Source organism: Leucoraja erinacea, chromosome 35 (genome assembly GCF_028641065.1).
Source record: "Leucoraja erinacea ecotype New England chromosome 35, Leri_hhj_1, whole genome shotgun sequence".
Lineage (NCBI taxonomy): Eukaryota > Metazoa > Chordata > Chondrichthyes > Rajiformes > Rajidae > Leucoraja > Leucoraja erinaceus.
This window is the reverse complement of record NC_073411.1, coordinates 8725726-8748025: the sequence shown is the minus strand read 5'-3', so window position 1 is coordinate 8748025 and position 22300 is coordinate 8725726. Positions and strand designations below refer to the sequence as shown.

At 46.7% G+C, this 22300-nt stretch overlaps 1 protein-coding gene across 2 annotated transcripts in view; it reads right to left on the bottom strand.

Moving 5' to 3' along the window:
* Positions 1-22300, bottom strand: part of LOC129713297 (netrin receptor UNC5D-like) — a 346405-nt gene that overhangs the window by 138609 nt on the left and 185496 nt on the right. For both annotated transcript variants that reach the window (XM_055662249.1, XM_055662250.1), the window contains exon 2: positions 12922-13137. In XM_055662249.1, the coding sequence (XP_055518224.1) occupies positions 12922-13137 (216 nt within the window). The remainder of the gene's footprint in view (positions 1-12921; positions 13138-22300) is intronic.

Genomic DNA, 22300 nt, shown 5'->3' with positions numbered 1-22300 from the left:
AACACGGGAAGATTGGTGAAGATTTTTCAACATGTTGAAAAATCTGTCCGAGCCATGTATCTGTCAAAATGTTTCTTAAATGTTGAAAAATGTCCACGAGAGCCCCGAGTACCGACGAGCGGCCATTACCGCAAATCTCCGAGTTCGATTCAGAACAAACTCGGGAGACCTCTTGGAATGAACTCGTACCATGGGACAGGGATTTAAACCTCCTCTCAATAACTCCAAGATTTCACCATTCATCTGGACATGAGAGGCACTTTACAGTGGACAACCAACCCACCAGCCCACGCTTCCTTGGGATGGGGGAGGAAACTGGTGCACTCAGCCGAAACCTAATAAATCATAGGAACAGTGTGGAAACTCCACAGAGACAGCGCCTGAGGTCAGGATCGAACTCGGGTCGATGGAGCTGTGAGGAAGCACTGTGGCTCTCCACCTCCCTTGTGATCCTTTCAGTTTGATTTACTGACAAACAATTTGACTGAACCCTCGATCTCTGGAAGATTAAACAAGCACTATACTAGCGCCTCTGAGCAATTTCAGTTACACTGAGTAAAAGTCTTGTTCCAGTGATGGTGGATGGTCTATTGATTAGAAAGCAGAAGTTCAATCCCATAATTAATGTTGCCTGCTGCTTCCTTAAGGGCAAAGGAGAGATTTTCTTTTTCATTTTCATTTTAGGGAGTGGAGAGACCTCCAAAAACATTTGTATGTACTTGACAAAGGCTGCCTCACTGGGCACGGGCTAATTGGACACAATACAGAAAAATAACTTCTGTTTACATTGGGCCTTCAATGCAATAGGAACTTCTTAAAGCACCTCCACAGGGAGCGTTTTTGAGGAAACATAGAAACATTAAAATTAGGTGCAGGAGTAGGCCATTCGGCCCTTCGAGACTGCACCGCCATTCAATATGATCATGGCTGATCATCCAACTCAGTATCCCGTACCTGCCTTCTCTCCATACCCCCTGATCCCCTTAGCCACAAGGGCCACATCTAACTCCCTCTTAAATATAGCCAATGAACTGGCCTCAACTACCCTCTGTGGCAGAGAGTTCCAGAGATTCACCACTCTCTGTGTGAAAAAAGTTCTTCTCATCTCAGTTTTAAAGGATTTCCCCCTTATCCTTAAGCTGTGACCCCTTGTCCTGGACTTCCCCAACATCGGGAACAATCTTCCTGCATCTAGCCTGTCCAACCCCTTAAGAAGAAACTGATGCTGAGCCAGAGAGAGGGTCACAGTTTTAAGGAGGGCAAAGGAATTTACTGAAGGATTTTTGGCAGCTTGAGGCATGGTTGCCAACATTCAAGATTAATTTTAGAGATGAGGGGAGACTGGAGCACAGAGATCTCTGCGGAGTTTACCAGGGATGGAGGAGATTGTCTCGACCTGCAACATCACCGATCCATGTCCTCCAGAGGTGCTTGTGTAGGAAGGAACTGCAGATGCCTAACTCCTTAATAATGCCCTTGTCCCACTTAGGAAACCTGAACGGAAACCTCTGGAGACTTTGCGCCCCACCCAAGGTTTCCGTGTGGTTCCCGGAGGTTGCAGGTGGTTGCTGGAGGTTTCAGGTAGTGGAAGCAGGAAGGGAGACTGACAAAAACCTCCGGGAACTGCACGGAAACCTTGGGTTTGGGGCGCAAAGTCTCCAGAGGTTTCCGTTCAGGTTTCCTAAGTGGGACTGGGGCGTAACTCCATTCTCCTGCCTTCTCCCCATAACCTCTGACACCCGTACTAATCAAGAATCTATCTATCTCTGCGTTAAAAAGATCCACTGACTTGGCCTCCACAGCTTTCTGTGACAAAGAAGTCCACAGATTCACCACCCTCTGACTAAATAAATTTCTCCTCATCTCCTTCCTAAAAGAACGTCCTTTAATTTTGAGGCTATGACCTCTAGTCCTTGACCCTCCCACTAGTGGAAACATCCTCTCCACACCAACTCTGTCCAAGCCTTTCACTCTTCTGTACGTTTCAATCAGGTCTCCCCTCGTTCTTCTAAACTCCAGCGAGTACAGACCCAGTGCCGACAAACGCTCATCATAGATTAACCCACTCATTCCTGGGATCATTCTTGTAAACCTCCTCTGGACCCTCTCCGGAGCCAGCACATCCTTCCTCAGATATGGTACCCAAAATTGCTCACAATATTCCAAATGCGCCTTAGAGAGCCTCAACCACTCCAGTTGTAACTAGAAGGGGGTTGGTCCTGAGGAAGTGGCTCTTGTAAATGATGCACCTCTGGTGAAAGAAGATCAGGGGATAGTTAGCCTGAAGAAAGCTCAGAAAGGCTGGGAACGTATTACGATGGTGAAATAAGGACACACACTTGGCAGCTAGGAGTATGTAGGAAAGAACTGCAGATGCTGGTTTAAACCAAAGATAGAGAAAGTCAATGGGTCAGACAGCATCTCTGGAGAAAAGGAATAGGTGACGTTTCGGGTCGAGGCCCTTCTTCAGACTGAGAGTCAGGGGAAAGATATAGATGGTGAAATAGAGAGATACAAAACAAATGAATGAACGATATGCAAAATGTAGCAATACTAAAGGTGAGAGGACATTGTTAGCTGTAGGAAGGAACTGCAGATGCCTAACTCCTTAATAATGCCCTTGTCCCACTTAGGAAACCTGAACGGAAACCTATGGAGACTTTGCGCCCCACCCAAGGTTTCCGTGTGGTTCCCGGAGGTTGCAGGTGGTTGCTGGAGGTTGCAGGTAGTGGAAGCAGGTAGGGAGACTGGCAAAAACCTCCGGGAACCGGAGTTAACCAGACTAACCAGACTAACAGACATTGTTAGTCTGAAGAAGGGTTTCGGCCCGAAACGTTGCCTATTTCCTTCGCTCCATAGATGCTGCTGCACCCGCTGAGTTTCTCCAGCTTTTTTGTGTAACCTTGTTAGCTGTGGTCTGGGTGAAAGGAAATTAAAGACTATGAGACTCATTTCACAAGTTATAGGAGTAGAATTAGGCCATTCGGCCCATTGAGTCACTCCTAGCCGACCTCTGCCTCCTAATCCCATTTCCCTACCTTCTCCCCAAAGCCCTCGACACCCATTCTAATCAAGGATTTGACTATCTCTGCCTTTGACTTTGAAGCTGGTACACTGCTTCAGAGCGAAATAAAATGTGACAGAAATTGGCTGCAAGTGGAAACAACCAGTAAATACTATCAGCGGGATACGCACTGAGAAATCTCGCCAGGTGCGGGGGTAAGGATAAATCTACAACTGAATCCATTAATTCACTGGTAAAGGCAATTTCATGGAGGGAGGAAAGCCAGAGTCTCCTTAATTAGGAGTGGAAAGTTTGGTGCCGATAAGAGTACATGGCTTTACAGGGGATGTGTCAAATTAGATAGATAAAGGATTAGAAAGTCGAATGCAATGAGCAGCTTCTAATGAAAACCGCTTGGAGAGGAATGAGGTGAATATTTGAGTACTTGCGGATCAGTTACAGGAAAGTCTCTGCCTGGCGTCTTCATTAGTGACCTTGAGTGTTATATCTGTGCAAGAGGAGATCGATGGCAGAAGTGTGCAAAAGATAAATTTAATCCTACGTTAGTGTTAGTTTCAGTTTTAGAGATACAGCGCGGAAACAGGCCCTTCGGCCCATCGAGTCCGCACCGACCAGCGATCCCTGTACATTAACACTATCCTACACACAGACTAGGGGCAATTTACATTTTATACCAAGTCCATTGCCTACCAATCTGCCTCAGAAGGCAGTGGAGGCTAATTCTCTGGATGCTTTCAAGGGAGATTTTGATAGAGCTCTCAAAGATAGCAGAGTCAGGAGATATGGGGAAAAGACAGGAACAGGGTACTGATTGTGGATGATCAGCCATGATCATATTGAATGGCGCGCTGCTGGCTCGAAGGGCCGAATGTCCTACTCCTGCACCTATTGTCTATTGTCTTTGGATGTCGGAGAAAACGCACGCGGGTCACGGGGAGACTCCGTACAGACTCCGTACAGACAGGACCCATTGTCAGGATTGAACCCGGGTCTCTGGCACTGTAAGGAAGCAGCTCCACCGCTGCCGGCCTTGGCATTTACTTGAAGGAAAGCAATACCCTATACTGTCTTGAAAATCGCAGGACATAGCTGGAGCGGTGGAGCAGCGGTAGAGTTGCTGCCTCACAGTGGAAGAGGCCCAGGACAGAAAAGCCAGTGTGGGAATGGGAGGGGGGGGGGGGGGGGTTATTAGTGTGGATTGACTGTGATACTGTCTTGCCTTCCTTAGCAGAAGGACAATTATGTACGTTAGTGATGATTCACACAAGGAATCCTCCTGTAAACTCTGCAGACTCGCTAATGAAGCTACTGAATGCCGTGTACACACGGAGTGAACGCAGCACTACAATCTCCTCAAATTAGATCGTGAGCTGGAAGTTGTCTCATTTGCATCACAAATCGAACATTCTTTTAGCCTTGAAGCCGCTGCAGGCTATTTGGTTAATGTACCAAAAGCCGTCTATACTTTCTATGGAGGCTCAACGTCTGCTGTAAGATGCTCATTGTTTGTGGACTGGGTCATGAGGCACTTTAGTCCAAAGTCGGAGCAGCGGGGGTTTTGAGTCAGAAGGGTCAAGGGCCTGTCCCACTTGGCCATCATTTGCTCCTCATTTACGCGTCAAATGTAAAATAGGTCAACGCATCGTTACGAGCGAAGTCGCGCGCAAATCACGCGTCATCATGCCGTCTGGTGAGCGTGACGTCATTAAAATACCCTGCCGCGCGCGGCGACGCATGGTTACGCACGGTGACGTAACCGTGTGTCACCACGCGATACACGTGAGACATCGGGACGCCAGCGTGCGACGCCAATGCGTCAGCGTGCGTACGCGACACGTCACGCGGGTGGCGTGCGAGGATTTCGTGCACCAACTCCACACTCCTCCACGCCTCTCCATGCTCCCGTCCCGTGCTACCCACACGCTAGTTCAGTTTACTCCAGAGATACAACGCATAACCAGGCCCTTCGGTCCACCGAGTCTGCACCGACCAGCGATGCCCGCACACTAACATACAACAGGGACATTTTACATTTATACTGAGCCAATCGCCCAACAAACCTGTACGTCTTTGGAGTGTGGGAGGAAAGCAAAGATCTCTGAGAAAATCCACGCGGGTCACGGGGAGAACGTACAAACTCCGTACAGACAGCACCCGCAGTCGGGATCGAACCAGGGTTCTGGCTCTGGTGGAGGTGGGCTGAAGGGCCCTCCTCCGTGTTGTATAGCCCAACAACTCTAACTCCCGGCCAGGATTTCTAGTTCAATCAATGGCAGCAGTAATAATAGGATAACTGGCCCTCTCATCTCAATTGGGCTGCCTGAGATTTTGAAAGCAGAGTTGCTGAGTTTCTCTGGAAAACAATGACTCGTGCTCCAAAATGCTTTGCGCAGCTCTTTGTGACATTGCTGAAAGATGAGATGTCGAGAAATGTAAATAAAAAGCTTTCCTTTCTGCCTTAAACAAAAGAAAAAAACCTCCTACGCAAAATGAACACTGTATACATAATTAAACCCGAGGAAAGTTGGAACCAAATTCATTCCAGACTGTAATCCAATTTTTAGATTTAGATGATGGCATCAGACTGGCTATTTATGATATAACTTGAGCTCTTTGATTAAATTGTAGGCAAGGAATCACTCCCCGGGTGTCCATTCTTTGAAAGGTCTAGCAGCAGGTAAAATGAACATTTTGGCATTGGTGAGCGATGAATCCTGCAGCTCGCTAAGCAGCCCACAGCTAATTCTATTCCCTTTGTGGATTCAGACAAGCACTCGGGACAAATTTGCGTGATGTGATATTGCCCCATCAAAGTGCCCGTCCGTATGCAGATGTCTTGCAGCATGAGTCTGCAAGCTGCTATAATGCAGATTTTCCAAATAAGGTCCTCAACAGCCCTGCTTCCCGGTAAAAATGGCAAAGGCTTTGTTGCCTGGGTTTCAACAACTAAGTTACAGAGATAGGTTGAATAAGTTAGGTCTTTATTCTCTAGAGCGCAGAAGGTTAAGGGGGGACCTGATAGAGGTCTTTAAAATGATGAGAGGGATAGACAGAGTTGATGTGGACAAGCTTTTCCCTTTGAGAATAGGGAAGATTCAAACAAGAGGACATGACTTCAGAATTAAGGGACAGAAGTTTAGGGGTAATATGAGGGGGAACTTCTTTACGCAGAGAGTGGTGGCGGTGTGGAATGAGCTCCCAGTGGAAGTGGTGGAGGCAGGTTCATTGGTATCATTTAAAAATAAATTGGATAGGCATATGGATGAGAAGGGAATGGAGGGTTATGGTACGAGTGCAGGCAGGTGGGACTAAGGGGAAAAAAATTTGTTCGGCATGGACTTGTAGGGCCGAGATGGCCTGTTTCCGTGCTGTAATTGTTATATGGTTATATGGTTATATGGCTTGTATTTAAATTGTGTGTGGCCTCACTCTGACATTGGAGGAGGCCTTGGACAGAAAGGTCAGTGTGGGAATGGGAAATATAGAAACATAGGTGCAGGAATAGACCATTCGGCCCTTCGAGCCAGCACCGCCATTCAATATGATCATGGCTGATCATCCAGAATCAGTACCCCGTTCCTACTTTCTCCCCATATCCCTTGACTCTGTTCGCCCTAAGAGCTATATCTAGCTCCCTCTTTAAAACATCCAGTGAATTGCCCTCCATTTCCTTCTGTGGCAAAGAATTCCACAGATTCACAGCTCTCTGGGTGAAATAGTTTTTCCCCATCTCAGTCCAAAAATGGTCTATCCCTTATTCTTAAACTGTGACCCCTGGTTCTGGACTCCCCCAACATCGGGAACATTTGTCCTGCATCTAGCCTGTCCAATCTCTTAAGAATTTTATATGTAAAAGGGGTAGTTAAAAATAAACGGAGTGCTAAACATTATGTGTCCATTCCCTCCACAGATGCTGCCTGACCCGTTCCTCCAGAACTTTGTTTCTAACTGAGGGAGGTTGATAGATACTTGATAGAGAAGAGGCCAATAGGCATTAAATGAGTGAATGGCATTGATGCGTTTAGTCTGAGAGCTAGCATAGACCCGATGGGCTGAATGGCCTTCATCATGTCGTGAGGTATATGAAGAAAAATAATTCAAGAGGTGGCACGGTGGCGCAGCGGTAGAGTTGCTGCCCTATGAGACCCGGGTTCAATCCTTTCTGTCTGCACGGAGTTTGTACGTTCTCCCTGTGAATGAATGAATGAATAAGTTTATTGGCCAAGTATTCACATACAAGGAATTTGCCTTGGTGCTCCGCCCGCAAGTGACAACATGACATACAATGACAGTTAGGAAAAAGACGTATAAAACATCAAACATTAATAATAAAACATTATCGATTAAACATGTGAATTAAATAAAATACCAGAGCAAAAGGAGGCTACATATTTTTGGTTATTGAGTAGAGCTACTACTCGTGGAAAAAAGCTGTTTCTATGACCGCATAGGGTGCTCCAGTTTCCTCCCACATTCCAAAGAAGGCTAATTTGGCTTTGGTAAATTAATAAATTGTCCCTAGTGTGTAGGATAGTGGTCATGCTGGTCGGCATGGGCTCGATGGGCTGAAGGGCCTGTTTCCGCGCTGTATCTCTAGACTAAGCCGGACTACCCATGATGATTTTTTCGTGCTTTTAAACGCTTTGTGAGCAACATTAATTTTGCTGGCGAATAATCTCTGGATCAAGGCCATGTATTATGAGTTGGAGCCCTCTGTAATTCATTACTCAAAATCTTATTCACACAATTCGATGTGACCAAGTGTGAGCTGTGGAGAGCCCTTGCAATTATGTCGGAGATTGTGAAGTTTAAATTCCACTGCCAGGATTAGAAACATAAAAATATAGAAATTAGGAGAAGGAATAGGCCACTTGTGCTATAACTCACCGTGATCACAGCTGAATATCCAAATTAAATGCTCTGTCCCTGCTCTCTCCCCCGCTCTCTCCATCTCTTTAGCCATTAAGCTCAATAAGTCCTGCCTGTCTTGCTCCAATGCAGTGCTGGTGAGTGCTGCGGTATTGAGGATGCCTTCTTTCAAATGCCATGCTGAGCCAAAGGCTTGGACCGCCTTCTAAGATAGATGGGCGGAGCACCAAGGCAAATTCCTTGTATGTGATTACTTGGCCGATAAACTTACTTACTTACTTACTTATTTACTTAAGGGTGGCACAGCGGTAGAGTAGCTGCCTTACAGAGCCAGAGACCAGGGTTCGATTCCGACCACGGGTGCTGTCTGTACGGAGTTTGTTCGTTCTCTACGTGACCTGCGTGGGTTTTCTCCGAGATCTTCGGTTTCCTCCCACACTCCAAAGACGTAGAGGTTTGTAGCTTAATTGGCTTGTTGTAAATGTAGAATTGTCCCTAGTGTGTTCAAGAAGGAACTGCAGATGCTGGAAAATCGAAGGTAAGACAAAAATGCTGGATAAACTCAGCGGGTGCGGCAGCATCTATGGAGCGAAGGAAATAGGCAACGTTTCGGCACGAAACGTTGCCTATTTCCTTCGCTCCATAGATGCTGCCGCACCCGCTGAGTTTCTCCAGCATTTTTGTCCCTAGTGTGTGTAGGGTGGTGTTAGTGTGTTGGTCAGCACAGACTTTGTGGGCAGAAGGGCTTGTTTCTGTGCTGCATCTCTGAACTAAAACTAAACTAAAATTAAACAGTACCAGCAGCTGGTCTGTGCAGTCCACAACTAACTCTCCCCCCCCCCCCCCCCCCCCCCCCCCCCCCGTTGAGACGGGGATCATGCAAGGCTATGATTGGTGCGGACTCGGTGGGCCAAAGGGCCTGTTTCCACGCCCTCTCTCTGAACTAAACTCAACTAATGTAAGAAAATCCTCTGGCACTTCAAGAAGGATTGCCCTGCCTTGCATCTATCCTTGCGAAAGAACAGAAAACGTTGAAGACGGGTGCCGACTATGCCAGGGGTTATGGGGGAAAGGCAGGAGGAGACTGGGGTTGAGAGGGAAAGATAGATCAGCCATGATTGAATGAGTAGAATTGATGGGCTGAATGGCCTAATTCTGTTCGTAAAACTTTCGTAACTTAGGAGTAGTTACCCAGAGTAGGGGAATCGAGAACCAGAGGGCATAGGTTTCAGGTGAGGGGGGAGAGAGGTGATGGGAATCTGAGGGGTAATATTCTGAAACAAAGGGTGGTGGGTGTATGGAACAAGCTGCCAGAGGATGTAGCTGAGGCTGGTACTATCTCAACAGTTAAGAAACATTTACACGGTTACATGGATCGGGTTGGTTTGGAGGGATATGGGCTAAAGGCAGGCGGGTGGGACTAGTGTAGAAGGGGCATGTACAGAGATGTATTGCTGATGGGGTGGATCTGGCGTTGAATGACGTGCAGTTGGGGTCCGTTGCAGGAGTGGTTGAGAGAGGCCCGGGGCCATGAGAGAGTCAGGGCGAGGGCCTGCTGATGCCGGGGCATGTTGGTCAGCATGGGCAAGTTGGGCCAAAGGGCCTGCTTCAATGCTGTATGACTCTTTGAATCTCTGTTTGGTTGTCCATGTTCTGTGGGTAGATGGGTGGCAATAGCATTGAGGGGAGTTGACGGCCGTGTCAGGGATACGAGTTGGGTGGTGGGCCTATGTGGGGTGGGAGATGGGTGAACGGGTGGTCTGTTTATGAGGTGGTCTTCTCCATTTGTCACTTACACCTGGCTTCTTTGGTCTCCCAACCCACAGTCTTGACGTTCTCAATACCATGCCCAACAGCCTTCTTGAGCGGTGATGGGTCAGAGATGCCCAGGAGTTGGCACGGATGTTGTAGTCTTCAAGCTCACCCTTGAATCTCAAGGGTCTGACACCTAGGGTCTGAAGAAGGGGTTCGGTCTGAAACGTTTCCTATTTCCTTCGCTCCATAGATGCTGCCGCACCCGCTGAGTTACTCCAGTAATTTTGTCACCCTTGAATCTACCTGGTCATCGCTTCTCAAGACAGAGCTTGGAATAGAGTGTGTTGGAAGGAACTGCAGATGCCGGTTGAAATCAAAGGTGGACACAAAATGCTGGAGGAACTCAGGCACCATCATCTCTGGAGAGAAGGAATGGGTGACGTTTCGGGTCGAGACCCTTCTTCAGGCTGCAATGGGTGACGTTTTTGGGTCGGACTGAAGAAGAGTCTGGACCCAAAAGGTCACCCATTCCTTCTCTCCAGAGATGTTGCCTGTCCCGCTGAGTTACTCCAGCATTTTGTGTCTACCGTGGAATAGAGTGCCTATTTCTAATTCGGCACGTCCGACACAATGATCAGCAATCTTGACGTAGGTAGCTATGATATACATCATTACTTCTTCTGACCACTCAATATTCTGACATCTCACAGCTATTTCTTTGACACCTGATGCTGAATGATTGGCAATTTCCTCTCAGTGAATGCTCGGAAAACTGGGAGGCAGCAACCAACTCTACAGGCACTGCCATAAGTTAATTTGATGTATGTGCAGCTTATTATAAACCCCCCCCCCCCCCCCCCCCCCCCCCCCTCGTAAGTGAAACAGAAGCTTTCAGAACTGAAAGCATCATTATTGCAATGACAATAAATTTAATTCTCATTTCTTAAAGAATGCTTCTCTGAGCACAGGGTTAGTTTAGGGATACAGAGCGGAAACAGGCCCTTCAGCCCACCGTGTCCGCGCCGACCAGCGATCCCCGCACACAGTAAGCACAGTTTCCACTTACACCAAGCCAGTCAACCTACAAACCTGTACGTCTTTGGAGCGCGGGAGGAAACCGAAGATCTCGGAGAAAACCCGTGCAGGTCACGGGGAGAACGTACAAACTCCGTACAGACAGTACCCGTAGTCGGAATTGAACCCGGGACCAGGGTCTCTGGCGCTGTAAGGCAGCAAATTTACCGCTACACCACCGTGCCTCCCTTGACTCAAACTAAAAGTCCCACGCCTTATATTAAATCATCTTTACACGGGCAGTACTGGAGGTGGCTCTGGTAAATTATAACAGAAAAGTCAAAAAATATTGCTAATCAATTGGTGACATTTCTTTCATTCAGTTATAGTCATATCATTCGATATAAAGGACCTGAATCAACAACTTCAAAATGGTACCAGAATAAGTCCGTGTTCATAATGATTGGAGTAGAATTAGGCCCATCAAGTCTACTCCGCCATTCAATCATGGCTGATCAATCTTTCCCTCTTAACCCAATTCTCCTGCCTTCTCCCCATAACCCTAATAAACCCATGTATTAATCAAGAATCTCTCTATCTCTGCTTAATATCCATTGACTTGGCTTCCACAGCCATCTGTGGCAATGAATTCCACAGATTCACCACCCTCTGACTAAATAAACTTCTCCTCATCTCCTTCCTAAAGGAACATCCTTTAATTCTGAGGCTGTGGCCTCCGGTCCTAGACTCTCCCACAAGTGGAAACATTCTCTCTATCTAGGCTGACATGTTCTAACTATGCTCACTCTTCCAGTGGGTGTAAGCTGCGAGAGGGACCAAATACTGAACACAGAAGAGCACACAAGTACAAGTGAATCTTCGCATCCACTGGCCATATAACGCTCCAGTATATAGGCTACACATGGCTCCAAATATTAAGTGGTTCAGGACATTGTACAGAAACTCGTGCTCTCAAATAAAGCAGGCATGTAGAGCTGGTTTGTAGGTGTGAGGAGACACTTTTTCACACCTAGAGTTGTGAGTCTGTGGAAGTCTCTGCCGCAGAGGGCATTGGAGGCTGGTTCTCTGGATGCTTTCAAGAGAGAGCTAGATAGGGCTCTTAAAGATAGTGGAGTCAAGGGATATGGGGAGAAGGCAGGAACGAGGTACTGATTGTGGATGATCAGCTATGATCACATTGAATGGCTTGAGGGGCCGAATGGTCTCCTCCTGCACCTATTGTCTATTGTCTAACGTTGGTTTGTTTGATTGATTGAAAGCTACAGAATGGAGACAGGCCCTTCGGCCCCAACAAGTCCATGCTGACCATCGATCACCCATTCACTCTAGTCCTGTTATCCCACTTTCACATCCCCTCCCATCAAAATTTCCAGAGGCCAATGAACCTACAAACCCGCACGTCCTTGGGATGTGGGTGGAAACCAGAGGAAACCCACCTGGCCACGGGGAGAACATGCCAACTCCACACAGGCAGAATCAGAGGCCAGGATCGAACCCGGGTTTTCAGCTCTACCAGCTGACCCAATGTTCCAACTTTATGTTCCCCTTATAACCACATGCGATTCCTCTGGTCTTCTCCCTTGTCCCAACTCATGCTGGTCAGAAGGTTAACTACCTGCTGTAAATTATCCCTAGTGTCAGGGTGGAGTTGATCCGCATCTGAGAGAGGACAGGTTGCAGGGAGGAAAACAGGGACAATGGGACTGCATAGACTTAATGGTCCAAATGAACTCCTCCTACATTGTCAGCTAATACAGTGCAACTCATGAATACGTCAGGTGATCCAACTCCAAACGAGTACACGGTCAGGAGAGGAATAGATCAGGTGGACGCACAGACTCTCTTGCCCACAGTAGGGGAGTCCAGAACCAGTGGACATGGGTTTAAGGTGAGGGGAGAAAGATTTAATAGGACCCTGAGGAGTAACTTTTTCACTCAAAGGGTGGTGGGTGAATGGATTTCAAATCGTTTGCTATGTCGCTCTTCAAGGGAGATGCTAAATGCATTTCGTTGTCTCTGTGCTGTACACTGACAATGACAATTAAAATTGAATCTGAATCTGAATCTGAAACATTCAGAAAGGTACATGGATAGGATTGTTCAGAGGGATGTGGGCCAAATGCAGGCAGGTGTAGATGGGACATGTTGGCCGGTATGGGCTAGTCGGGCTGAAGGGCCAGCGCCCATGACTCTAGGCACTGTCCGCATGCAGGGATCCCAGAAGGAAGGTGCCTTACCTGTGTTTTCATCCACGTCTTCCTCCAGCATGTGTTCATCCTGATGCACCCAGTCTCCGTTGCACTTGAAGAAAATCTGCATGGCAGGCATTGCCTTGCAGCGGAGCTTAATGGGGTTGTTCTTCACAATGTAGGAATTCTCTGGCTCAACCTGGAAGCGGGGAAGGGTCTCGACGGGCGTGGAGACGGCCTGGAGATCTCCAGTGTTTGCCCCTGCTGAGGAAGAAGAGTAACACGGCATCAGAGTGGGAGTAGGAACAGAAGGGACAGCAGCTAGGTTCCTGCTACGAGGAGCGGCAAAGCTGGAAGAAGCACTTCCTCACAACGCCAGAGACCCAGGTTCGATCCTGACCTCGGGAGCTGTCTGAGTCCAGTTTGCATGTTCCTCCGGATGCTCCGGTTTCCTCCCACATCCCAAAGACACACCTTTACCTTCATTATCCTCTAACTAAAATGATCCCTAATGTGTAGAAAGCGGATGAGAAAGTTGGGTAACATTGAACTAGTGTAAATGGGTGATCGATGGTCTGTGTGAGCTCAGTGCACTGAAGGGTCTGAGTCCATGTTGTACGTCTATACTAAACTAAACTAAAACAAACTAAACTAACCAAAGTAACCTAAACTAAACTAATCTACAATCTGTGCAATTAGCACCATGACCCCACACCAAACCCTTGGAGCATTTAAAAAAAAATTTAATTTTTTTTTTTTTTTTTAATACATTTTTTATTAGTGGCATCTAGTCCAACGATTACATATTGCCCTTGGAGAATTTCTCAGGTATTTCAGTACCTCTGTTGAACTGTGAAAATATTCAAACGAGGTTTGGATCCATGCAGTCAGGTGGAGAGTTGAACTTTTTCAAACAGTGGGACTGCAAAGAACACTGAGGTGGAGATACCACTCAAGCTAATTTCAATCTCCATGGGATAGGGGCAAGGAGATGGGGTGGAGGTCGGTGGGTGGATATTTCGCTGATCTTTACCCCCCAAGTTAGCCTGAGTTTTGATTTTGGGAGACGCAAGGAACTGCAGGAACTTCTTCTTCAGAAGAAGGAATCCTCACCCAAAACATCACCGATCCATTTTGTACAGAGATGCTGCCTGTCCCGCTGAGTTACTCCAGCAATTTGTGTCTCTTTTTTGTAAGCCAGCATCTTCAGTTCCCAGTGTCCTCCCACACTCCAAAGACGTACAGGTTTGTCGGTTAATAGGCGGTGTAAAAAAAAGTAAAATAAATCGATCCTAGTGTGGGTGTAGGGTCGAGGGACTTTGTTAGTCCCGAAACTTCACCCATCCTTATCTCCAGAGATGCTGCCTGGCCCGCTGAGTTACTCCAGCATTTTGTGTCTATCTGCGGTAAAGCAGCATCTGCAGTTCCTTCCTACACATTTTCACAGAGGGCGTTGGGTGCCTGGAATCCACTGCAAGTCACCACTGCGCCACTGCGCTGTACTCTGAGAGAACCGTAATGAATAACCTCCCTTTAATGTTCTGTGGCCAGGCGAGTGCATTGACTCAGCATGCTATCTGTCAGACTGCAGCGTGTTAGCGTGGCACAAAAACCAGAGGCTCCATTAGATGTGAGTTGCAAATGGGTCACTTGTTGCGCAGCTAACCGTGCCCTTAATGAGCGGCAAGTTGCGGAATTTGGCTAATTCTCCAAAAGCAATCTCGCTGATGGAGCGATCGAGTAAAAGACCATCGATCAATCCCCGCCGGTTTACTGCAGTGTGTGCTCAAGCAATTATCAGTGGTGCTGAGGACTAAATGGAAATACTAACCCGATTAGGCAATTAAGTGTTTGGAAGGAGGAACAAAAACAGCGAAATTGCATTGTGCAAGTGAAGTATTTGACAGGTAAAGGCAATGGTTAGCGTTCAGGTTAGATGCTCATTGTCAGCATTGTGCAAAGTCTCGTTGCTGAAACAGCAACTAATGTTTTTTTTTCTCACCTCTGTGTTGACAGCTTTACTTCTCAATCCAAAAGGTGTTCTCATTTTATTTCATACCGAGCACTTTATTGGCCTGTCCCACTTGGCGATTGTCATAGTCGCCGAAAAACTGGCGACAACCTACGTCAGGAAAAGTCAAGCTGCGCTCATTGGCGTCAAACACATTGTTGCCGAAATATTTTGAAAGTTTAGCGGTGACCACTGGCGAACATGTGGCGACATACTAGTCGCCTGTAGTTGCCTAAAAAATCGCCTAAGTGGGACAGGCTCATTAGAAACGTACTCATTAATGGGAAATGTATCACGCTGGTAGCAAGAGCGTTTAGTGTCTATCTCTAATTGTCCCTGATCTGTGGGGGCGGGTCAGAATCAACCATGTTGGCAGCTTTGCAGTGACACTGGGCCAGACTGCCTCAAGATAGCTGATGTCCATCTCTTCAGGACATCTGAGAATGCGATGGAAAGACACAAAATGTCGGAGCAACTCAGCGGGACAGGCGGCATCTCTGGAAAACATGGATAGGTGATGTTTCGGGTCGAAACCCTTCTTCAGACTGAGAGTCAGGGGAAAGGGCAACGAGAGATACAGACGTTGATGTAGAGAGATATAGTACAAATGAATGAAAGATATGCAAAAACGTGCCGATGATCAAGGACACGGCCCACTGTTGGCTGTGAGCCAGGTGATGGGATATGCACACAATGACACTCATTTTCATTGTCATTTCATTGTCAGTTTCATTGTCTGCATAACTCATTGTTTTCCACTCCTGTTTCAGTGTCTGCAGTTTCTTGTGCCTCGCTTGCCTTCTCTGCTACTGAAAACTTACTTTCCCCCCTTCTGTTCTGGTGCCCCCGGACTTAGCGATTGTTTTAAGGATCTTCTGTTTTTATTTCAGTTTTGTAACTGTGTGACTCCCACAATCTTTCATCCATATTCTCACTTTCTATCTGCTTCGTCCAGGGTCAGGAACAGTTTCTTCCCCACAAACACCCCAAGCTCCGAATAAGCTCTGAACTGCATTGACTTGCGTGCATTGATTTTGTCTTCTTGCACTACTATTGTTTGTTTTTATGCTTATGTATGTACACACACACACACACACACACACACACACACACACACACACACACACACACACACACACACACACGCACGCACACACACACACACACACACACACACACACACACACACACACACACACACACACACATATAAATAGACACAAAAACGCTGGAGTAACTCAGCGGGACAGGCAGTATCTCTGGAGAGAAGGAATGGGTGACGTTCGGGTCGAGACCCTTCTTCAGTCTGAACCAGCAACTGCTGTTCTCTCCTACACATCCTATATATATACACACACACACACACACACACATACACACATATACATACACATGCATACATATACATATATATGTGTGTGTGTGTGTGTGTATACTGTATATATAATATAGATATTATATGTATATATATACACACACTGAACTTTTTATTTGCGTTTATTATATTGTTTACAGAGTACTTTGATTAGATATTCTGTTGTGATGCTGCAAGTAAGAATTTGTGAGACAAGTAAGAATAAGAAGAAGATGACAATCAAACACTTGACTCTTCCACTGACTCATGGATCAGATATTGTTCACCGCTAATCCCCATGGTGTGCTGAAGATTTGTAGCGTTTTCCGAACATTTTCTGTTGGTGTCATTGTGCTGATTTCCCCTGATCACCCCAGGTTAAGAAAAGCATTAACATACAGAGCAGGAATAGGGCATTGGATCCTTCATCTCTGCTCCAGCATTCAATTACTTCACGTGCATTCCGGCACTCCAGTGCCACTCCCTGAGGGCAGCACAGTGGCGCAGCGGTAGAGTTGCTGCCTTACAGCGCCAGAGACCCGGGTTCAATCCTGACTACGGGTGCTGCCCGGTCGATGCTTGTGCGTTCTCCCTGTGACCGCGTGGGTTTTCTCTGGGTACTCCGGCTTCCTCCCACACACCAAAGTCATGCAGGTTTGTAGGTCAATTGACTTCTGTAAATTGTCCCTAGGGTGTAGGATAGAGCTAGTGTATAACCATATAACCATATAACCATAAAACAATTACAGCACGGAAACAGGCCACCTCGGCCCTACAAGTCCATGCCGAACAAATTTTTTTCCCCTTAGTCCCACCTGCCTGCACTCGTACCATAACCCTCCATTCCCTTCTCATCCATATGCCTATCCAATTTATTTTTAAATGATACCAATGAACCTGCCTCCACCACTTCCACTGGGAGCTCATTCCACACCGCCACCACTCTCTGCGTAAAGAAGTTCCCCCTCATATTACCCCTAAACTTCTGTCCCTAATTCTGAAGTATGGGTGATCGATGGTCGGCGTTGACTTGGTGGGCTGAGGGGCCTGTTTCCACGCTGTATCTCTGAACACTCAAGTCCTTTATTATCTAAAAATCTATGCTCTCTTCAATATAGTCAGTGATTAAGCTCCCACGCTGTTTTTGGTTAGAGAATTCGAAAGGTCCATCACATTGTCTACGAAAATTTCTTTTCACACTCTGCTGAATAGCTGACCGCTAATTTTGAGACTGCCACTAGATTTTAGACACCTCAGCCAGGGAAAACACTAACTCCATAGAACCCTGTCATACTCCATAAGAATTTTGAATATATCAATAATATCTCATCTCATTCTGCTAAACTGAAAAGAGCTTTGCCTTACTTAATCAATGCGCCTACAACAAACCTGCCATCCCGCAAATCAGTACAATGACCCTTCATTGCACTCGTTTTAATGCAGTATATCTTTCTTTAGGTCAATAGGCCAGGTTGGTACATAATAATCCAGGTGCTGTCTCATCGGAGCCCGATGTAATTAGAACAAGGCATCTTCACTCTTTGACTTAAATCTTCTTGCAATAAAGGCCAACGTACCATTTGCCTTCGCCGCTGCTTGCTGTACTGCACATCGGGTCTGTCCCACTTAGGCGAATCTTTAGGCGACTGCCAGGGACTAGTTTAAATGGAATTCACCTACCATACCTGGCAACAACCTACCACAATCTATGACAATCACCGACAGCAAAAATTGGTGCCACTGTCGCCGAAAAACTTTCAACGCGTTGAAAATTTTGTGGCAGTCGCCCCAAAAAATCGCCGAAGTGGGACAGACCCTCAACTCTCAGTGACTAACTTACAAAGACACCTTAGGCCCTGCGAATAGCAATATTTATCAAACACTCAGGCTCAGTTTCATTTATTGTCAGATTTGGTTGTATGGTTGGAGAGTTAGTTTCAGTTTAGTTTATTGTCACGTGTACCGAGGTACAGTGAAAAGCTTTTGTTGCGTGCTATCCAGTCAGCGTAAAGACAATACATGGTTACAATCGAACCATTTACAGTGTATAGATACATTATAAGGGAATAATGTTAAGTGCAAGGCAAAGCCAGCAAAGTCCGATCAAGGATAGTCCGAGGGTTGCCAAGGAGGTAGATATTAGTTCAGGACTGCTCTCTAGTTGTGGTAAGATGATTCAGTTGCCTGATAACAGCTGGGAAGAAGAATCTGGAGGTGTGCATTTTCACACTTCTGTACCTTTTACCCGATGGGAGAGGGGATAAAAGGGAGTGGCCGGGGTGCGAGGCATTCTTGATTACGCTGTTGGCCTTGCCGAGGCAGCGTGAGGTGTAAATGGAGTCAGTGGAAGGGTGGTTGGATTGGGTGACGGTCTGGGCTGCGTCCACAATTCACTGCAATTTCTCGTGGTCTTGGGCGGAGCTGTTCTCTTCCCATCATTTAACAATAATGGATGGGAAAGGCCAAACACACGGGCATATAGGACCAGCTTAGATGTCGCATCTCGGCCAGAATGGACAAGTTGGGCCAGAGGGCCGGTTTCCGTGCTTGATGACTCTATGATTCTAAATATTCTGCTTATCATTTTTTAAAAGATTACCTAATTTTCTTTCTCGTTCTATTCCATGTATCAGCTTCTTGTCCGTTCAAGTCGCCCAAGTGAATAAAGAACCTTGTTTCTATCTTCTGGATACACTCTGCTTTCTCTTCACAACCCACATTGCATTGAGCTTTATATCATCGCGGTAGAGTTGCTGCTTTACAACGAATGCAGCGCCAGAGACCCTGGTTCGATCCCGACTACGGGTGCCGTCTGTACAAAGTTTGTACGCTCTCCCCGTGACCGCGTGGGTTTTCTCTCTATAAGTTTATTTTAAAAAGCCACCAAGTGCTGGAGTAACTCTGCGGCCCCTCTCTAGTTGTTGATGGGATGGTTCAGTGTGTGGCTGAGACATTAGAGAACGTGTTATGCCTTCAACCAAGCGTCTCGGCAGGGGGACTGAAGAGCCCGCCAGTGGTTTCCCGCGTGCAATTCTGGAGGGCATCCAATCACTTACGACTGTAATTGCAACGTGGAACTCGAGTAGAAATCCCTGCCTCTCCTGCACGGTTCACTCCATCAGCTACTTAGCAACGCCAAGCAGAATAGACCCTGAACATGTTTTATGTGGCTCCTCTGCTAACTAGAAGCAAAATGTGCACCACCAGAGGTCACAGTCTATCATGGATTTGAAAGACAACGAGGGATTTCTATAGCCGGCAATGCAGCGCAGTCAAATCCTCGCCCGAATTTCCACGATCACTCCTTATCAATCGAATCTTCCTAAAACAAAGATTAAAACAAATGCTGGAGTGACTCAACGGGACGGGCAGCATCTCCATAGAGAAGGAATAGTCTTCCGAAATAGCCCCAGCAAAGTGAAGTATACCTTGCGGCAGAAGGTATAGTGAGTCATTTATTATGGTTAAATGTCACATTAGTTTAGTTTAGTTTAGTGATGCAGCTCAGAAACAGGCCCTTCGGCCCACCGAGTCCGCACCGACCAGCGATCCTCGCACATTAACACTACCCTACATCCACTAGGGACAATTGAAACTTATACCAAGCCAATTAACCTACAAATCTTTACGTCTTTGGAGTGTGGGAGGAAACCGGAGACCCAGGAGAAAACCCACACAGGTCCCGGGGAGAACGTACAAATTCCGTGCAGACTGCAGCTGTAGTCAGCCCATTTCCATCCACGGATGCTGCCTGGCCTGCTGAGCAGCCTCAGCACAAAGTTGTTTTGCTCTATAGTGCACATGCATTGCTTTATCTCAGAAGTGAAGTCAAGTTAATGCTGTAATGCCCCTGTCCCACTTAGGAAACCTGAACAGAAACCTCTGGAGACTTTGCGCCCCACCCAAGGTTTCCGTGCGGTTCCCGGAGGCTTTTGTCAGTCTCCCTACCTGCTTCCACTACCTGCAACCTCCGGCAACCACCTGCAACCTCCGGGAACCTCACGGAAACCTTGGGTGGGGCGCAAAGTCTCCAGAGGTTTCCGTTCAGGTTTCCTAAGTGGGACAGGGGCATAACTCAGGCGCTAGAGATAGCACTGTCCATTAACAGGACGACAAAATCAGCTGCAACTTTTTTAAGGATGCCTTAAATAATGACGACTGCCCTTATCGATCTTACCTGCTCAAGCAAAACATTGAACACATTCCCAGTGTGCATCCAAGCTGGAGTTCCTAATTGGGCATTGTGGACGGAGCTTCGGAATGCATGTAAACTATTCTGTACCTGACCTGAGATTAGATAGTGTTTTGGTAGCTAACAGAATCAATCCATTTGGAGCGATGATGGCTGATTCAAATTAAAGTACTGATCAGGAGTTCACTTATTTTCCGTGGGTCGTTCTTTGGTCATGCAGTGCGAATAGAGGCACGCCGCACGGCAAACAGGCCCTTCGGCCCAACCTGCCGAAGATGCCCCATCTACACTATCCCAAACAGAGGACTCGGCGGGGGGGGGGGGGGGGGGGCCGTGAGAGAGGGGGGGGGAAGAACAATGGGGACCTGGCATGTTGGGACCATCGTAAGGGAGGGGGTGGGGGAAGAACAAAGGCACGTGGGGGGGAGGGGGGTCAATTTTTAACATTGTAAGACTATTTGCTTACACCTTTGCTACGCAAGCACAGAATTTCACTGTGACTTGTCACATGTGATACTAAAGTATTCAATTCAATTCAATTCATTAGTCTTACCTGCCCATGTTAGGTCCCTACCTCTCTAAACCCTTCCTATTCATGTACCTGTCCAAATGTCTTTTAAATGTTGTTTTAATACCTGCTTAACCACCTCTTCTTGTCTCTCAATCTAAACAAGAGTCTTGACCCGAAATGTCACCTATTATGTTTCTTCAGCGATGCTGCCTGACCCGTTCAGTTACTCCAGCACATTGTGTCTATCTTTGGTGTAAACCAGCATCTGCAGTTCCTTCCTACTCATACCTATTCTTGCAATTCGCTCCATATACACATATACACTGTGTGGAAAAAGTTGCCTCTCAGGTTCCAATTAAATCTTTGCCCTTAAATCTCACCTTAACTTAAGTCCTCTGGTTTTTGAATTTCCGACTCTATAAAAGGCACCGTGCGTGAACCCTATCTACTCCCCTCATGATCTCACCACCCAGGCAGATACAAGATCACCCCTCAGCTGCCCGTACTCCAAGGAATAAAGTCCTAGTCTGCCCTGCCTCTTCCTATAGCCCAGGCCCTCAAGTTCTGCCAACATCCTCATAAATCTTTTCTGTACTTTTTTCCAGTTTAACAACATGTTTTTTATAGCAGGGTGATCAAAACGGAAAACAATATTCCAAGTTCAGCCTCATGAAAGTTGTGTACAACTGCAACGTAACATCCCAACTTCTATACTCAATGCACTGACTGACGAAGACCAATGTATCGGAAGCCTTCTTCACCATCCTATCTACCAATGATGCCACCTTTAAGGAACTATGTACTTGCACTCCTAGATCCCTCTGCTCTACGACAGTCCCCAGAGCCCTGTCTTTCACTGTGAAGGCCCAGCCTTGGTTTGACAACCCAAAACACAAATCCTCGCACTTATCTGCATTGAATGCTATTAACCATTCCTCAGCCTGCTTGCCTAACTGATCAAAATCCTGCTGTAATTTTTGATGACAATTTTTTGTAATTGTAAATTCTTACCTATCCATGATACCACCCACATTATTGTCACCCGCAAACTTATTAATGACGCCTTCTAAATTCTTATCCCCATGTCCTAATTATTCACATTTGCAGGATGAGCATCTTTCCATCTGCCATCTATCCTTTAGGACATCATTTATCATTGGCTTTCAGGTGTGTACCGGAGCTTCTTTAATTGCCTTTCAGGTTTAGGTTAGTTTAAAGATACAGCGCGGAAACAGGCCCTTCGGCCCACCAAGACCGTGCCAACCCGCCATCCCCACACATTAACACTACCCTACACAAACTGGGGACAATTTACACTTATACCAAGACAATTAATCTACAAACCTGTACGTCTTTGGA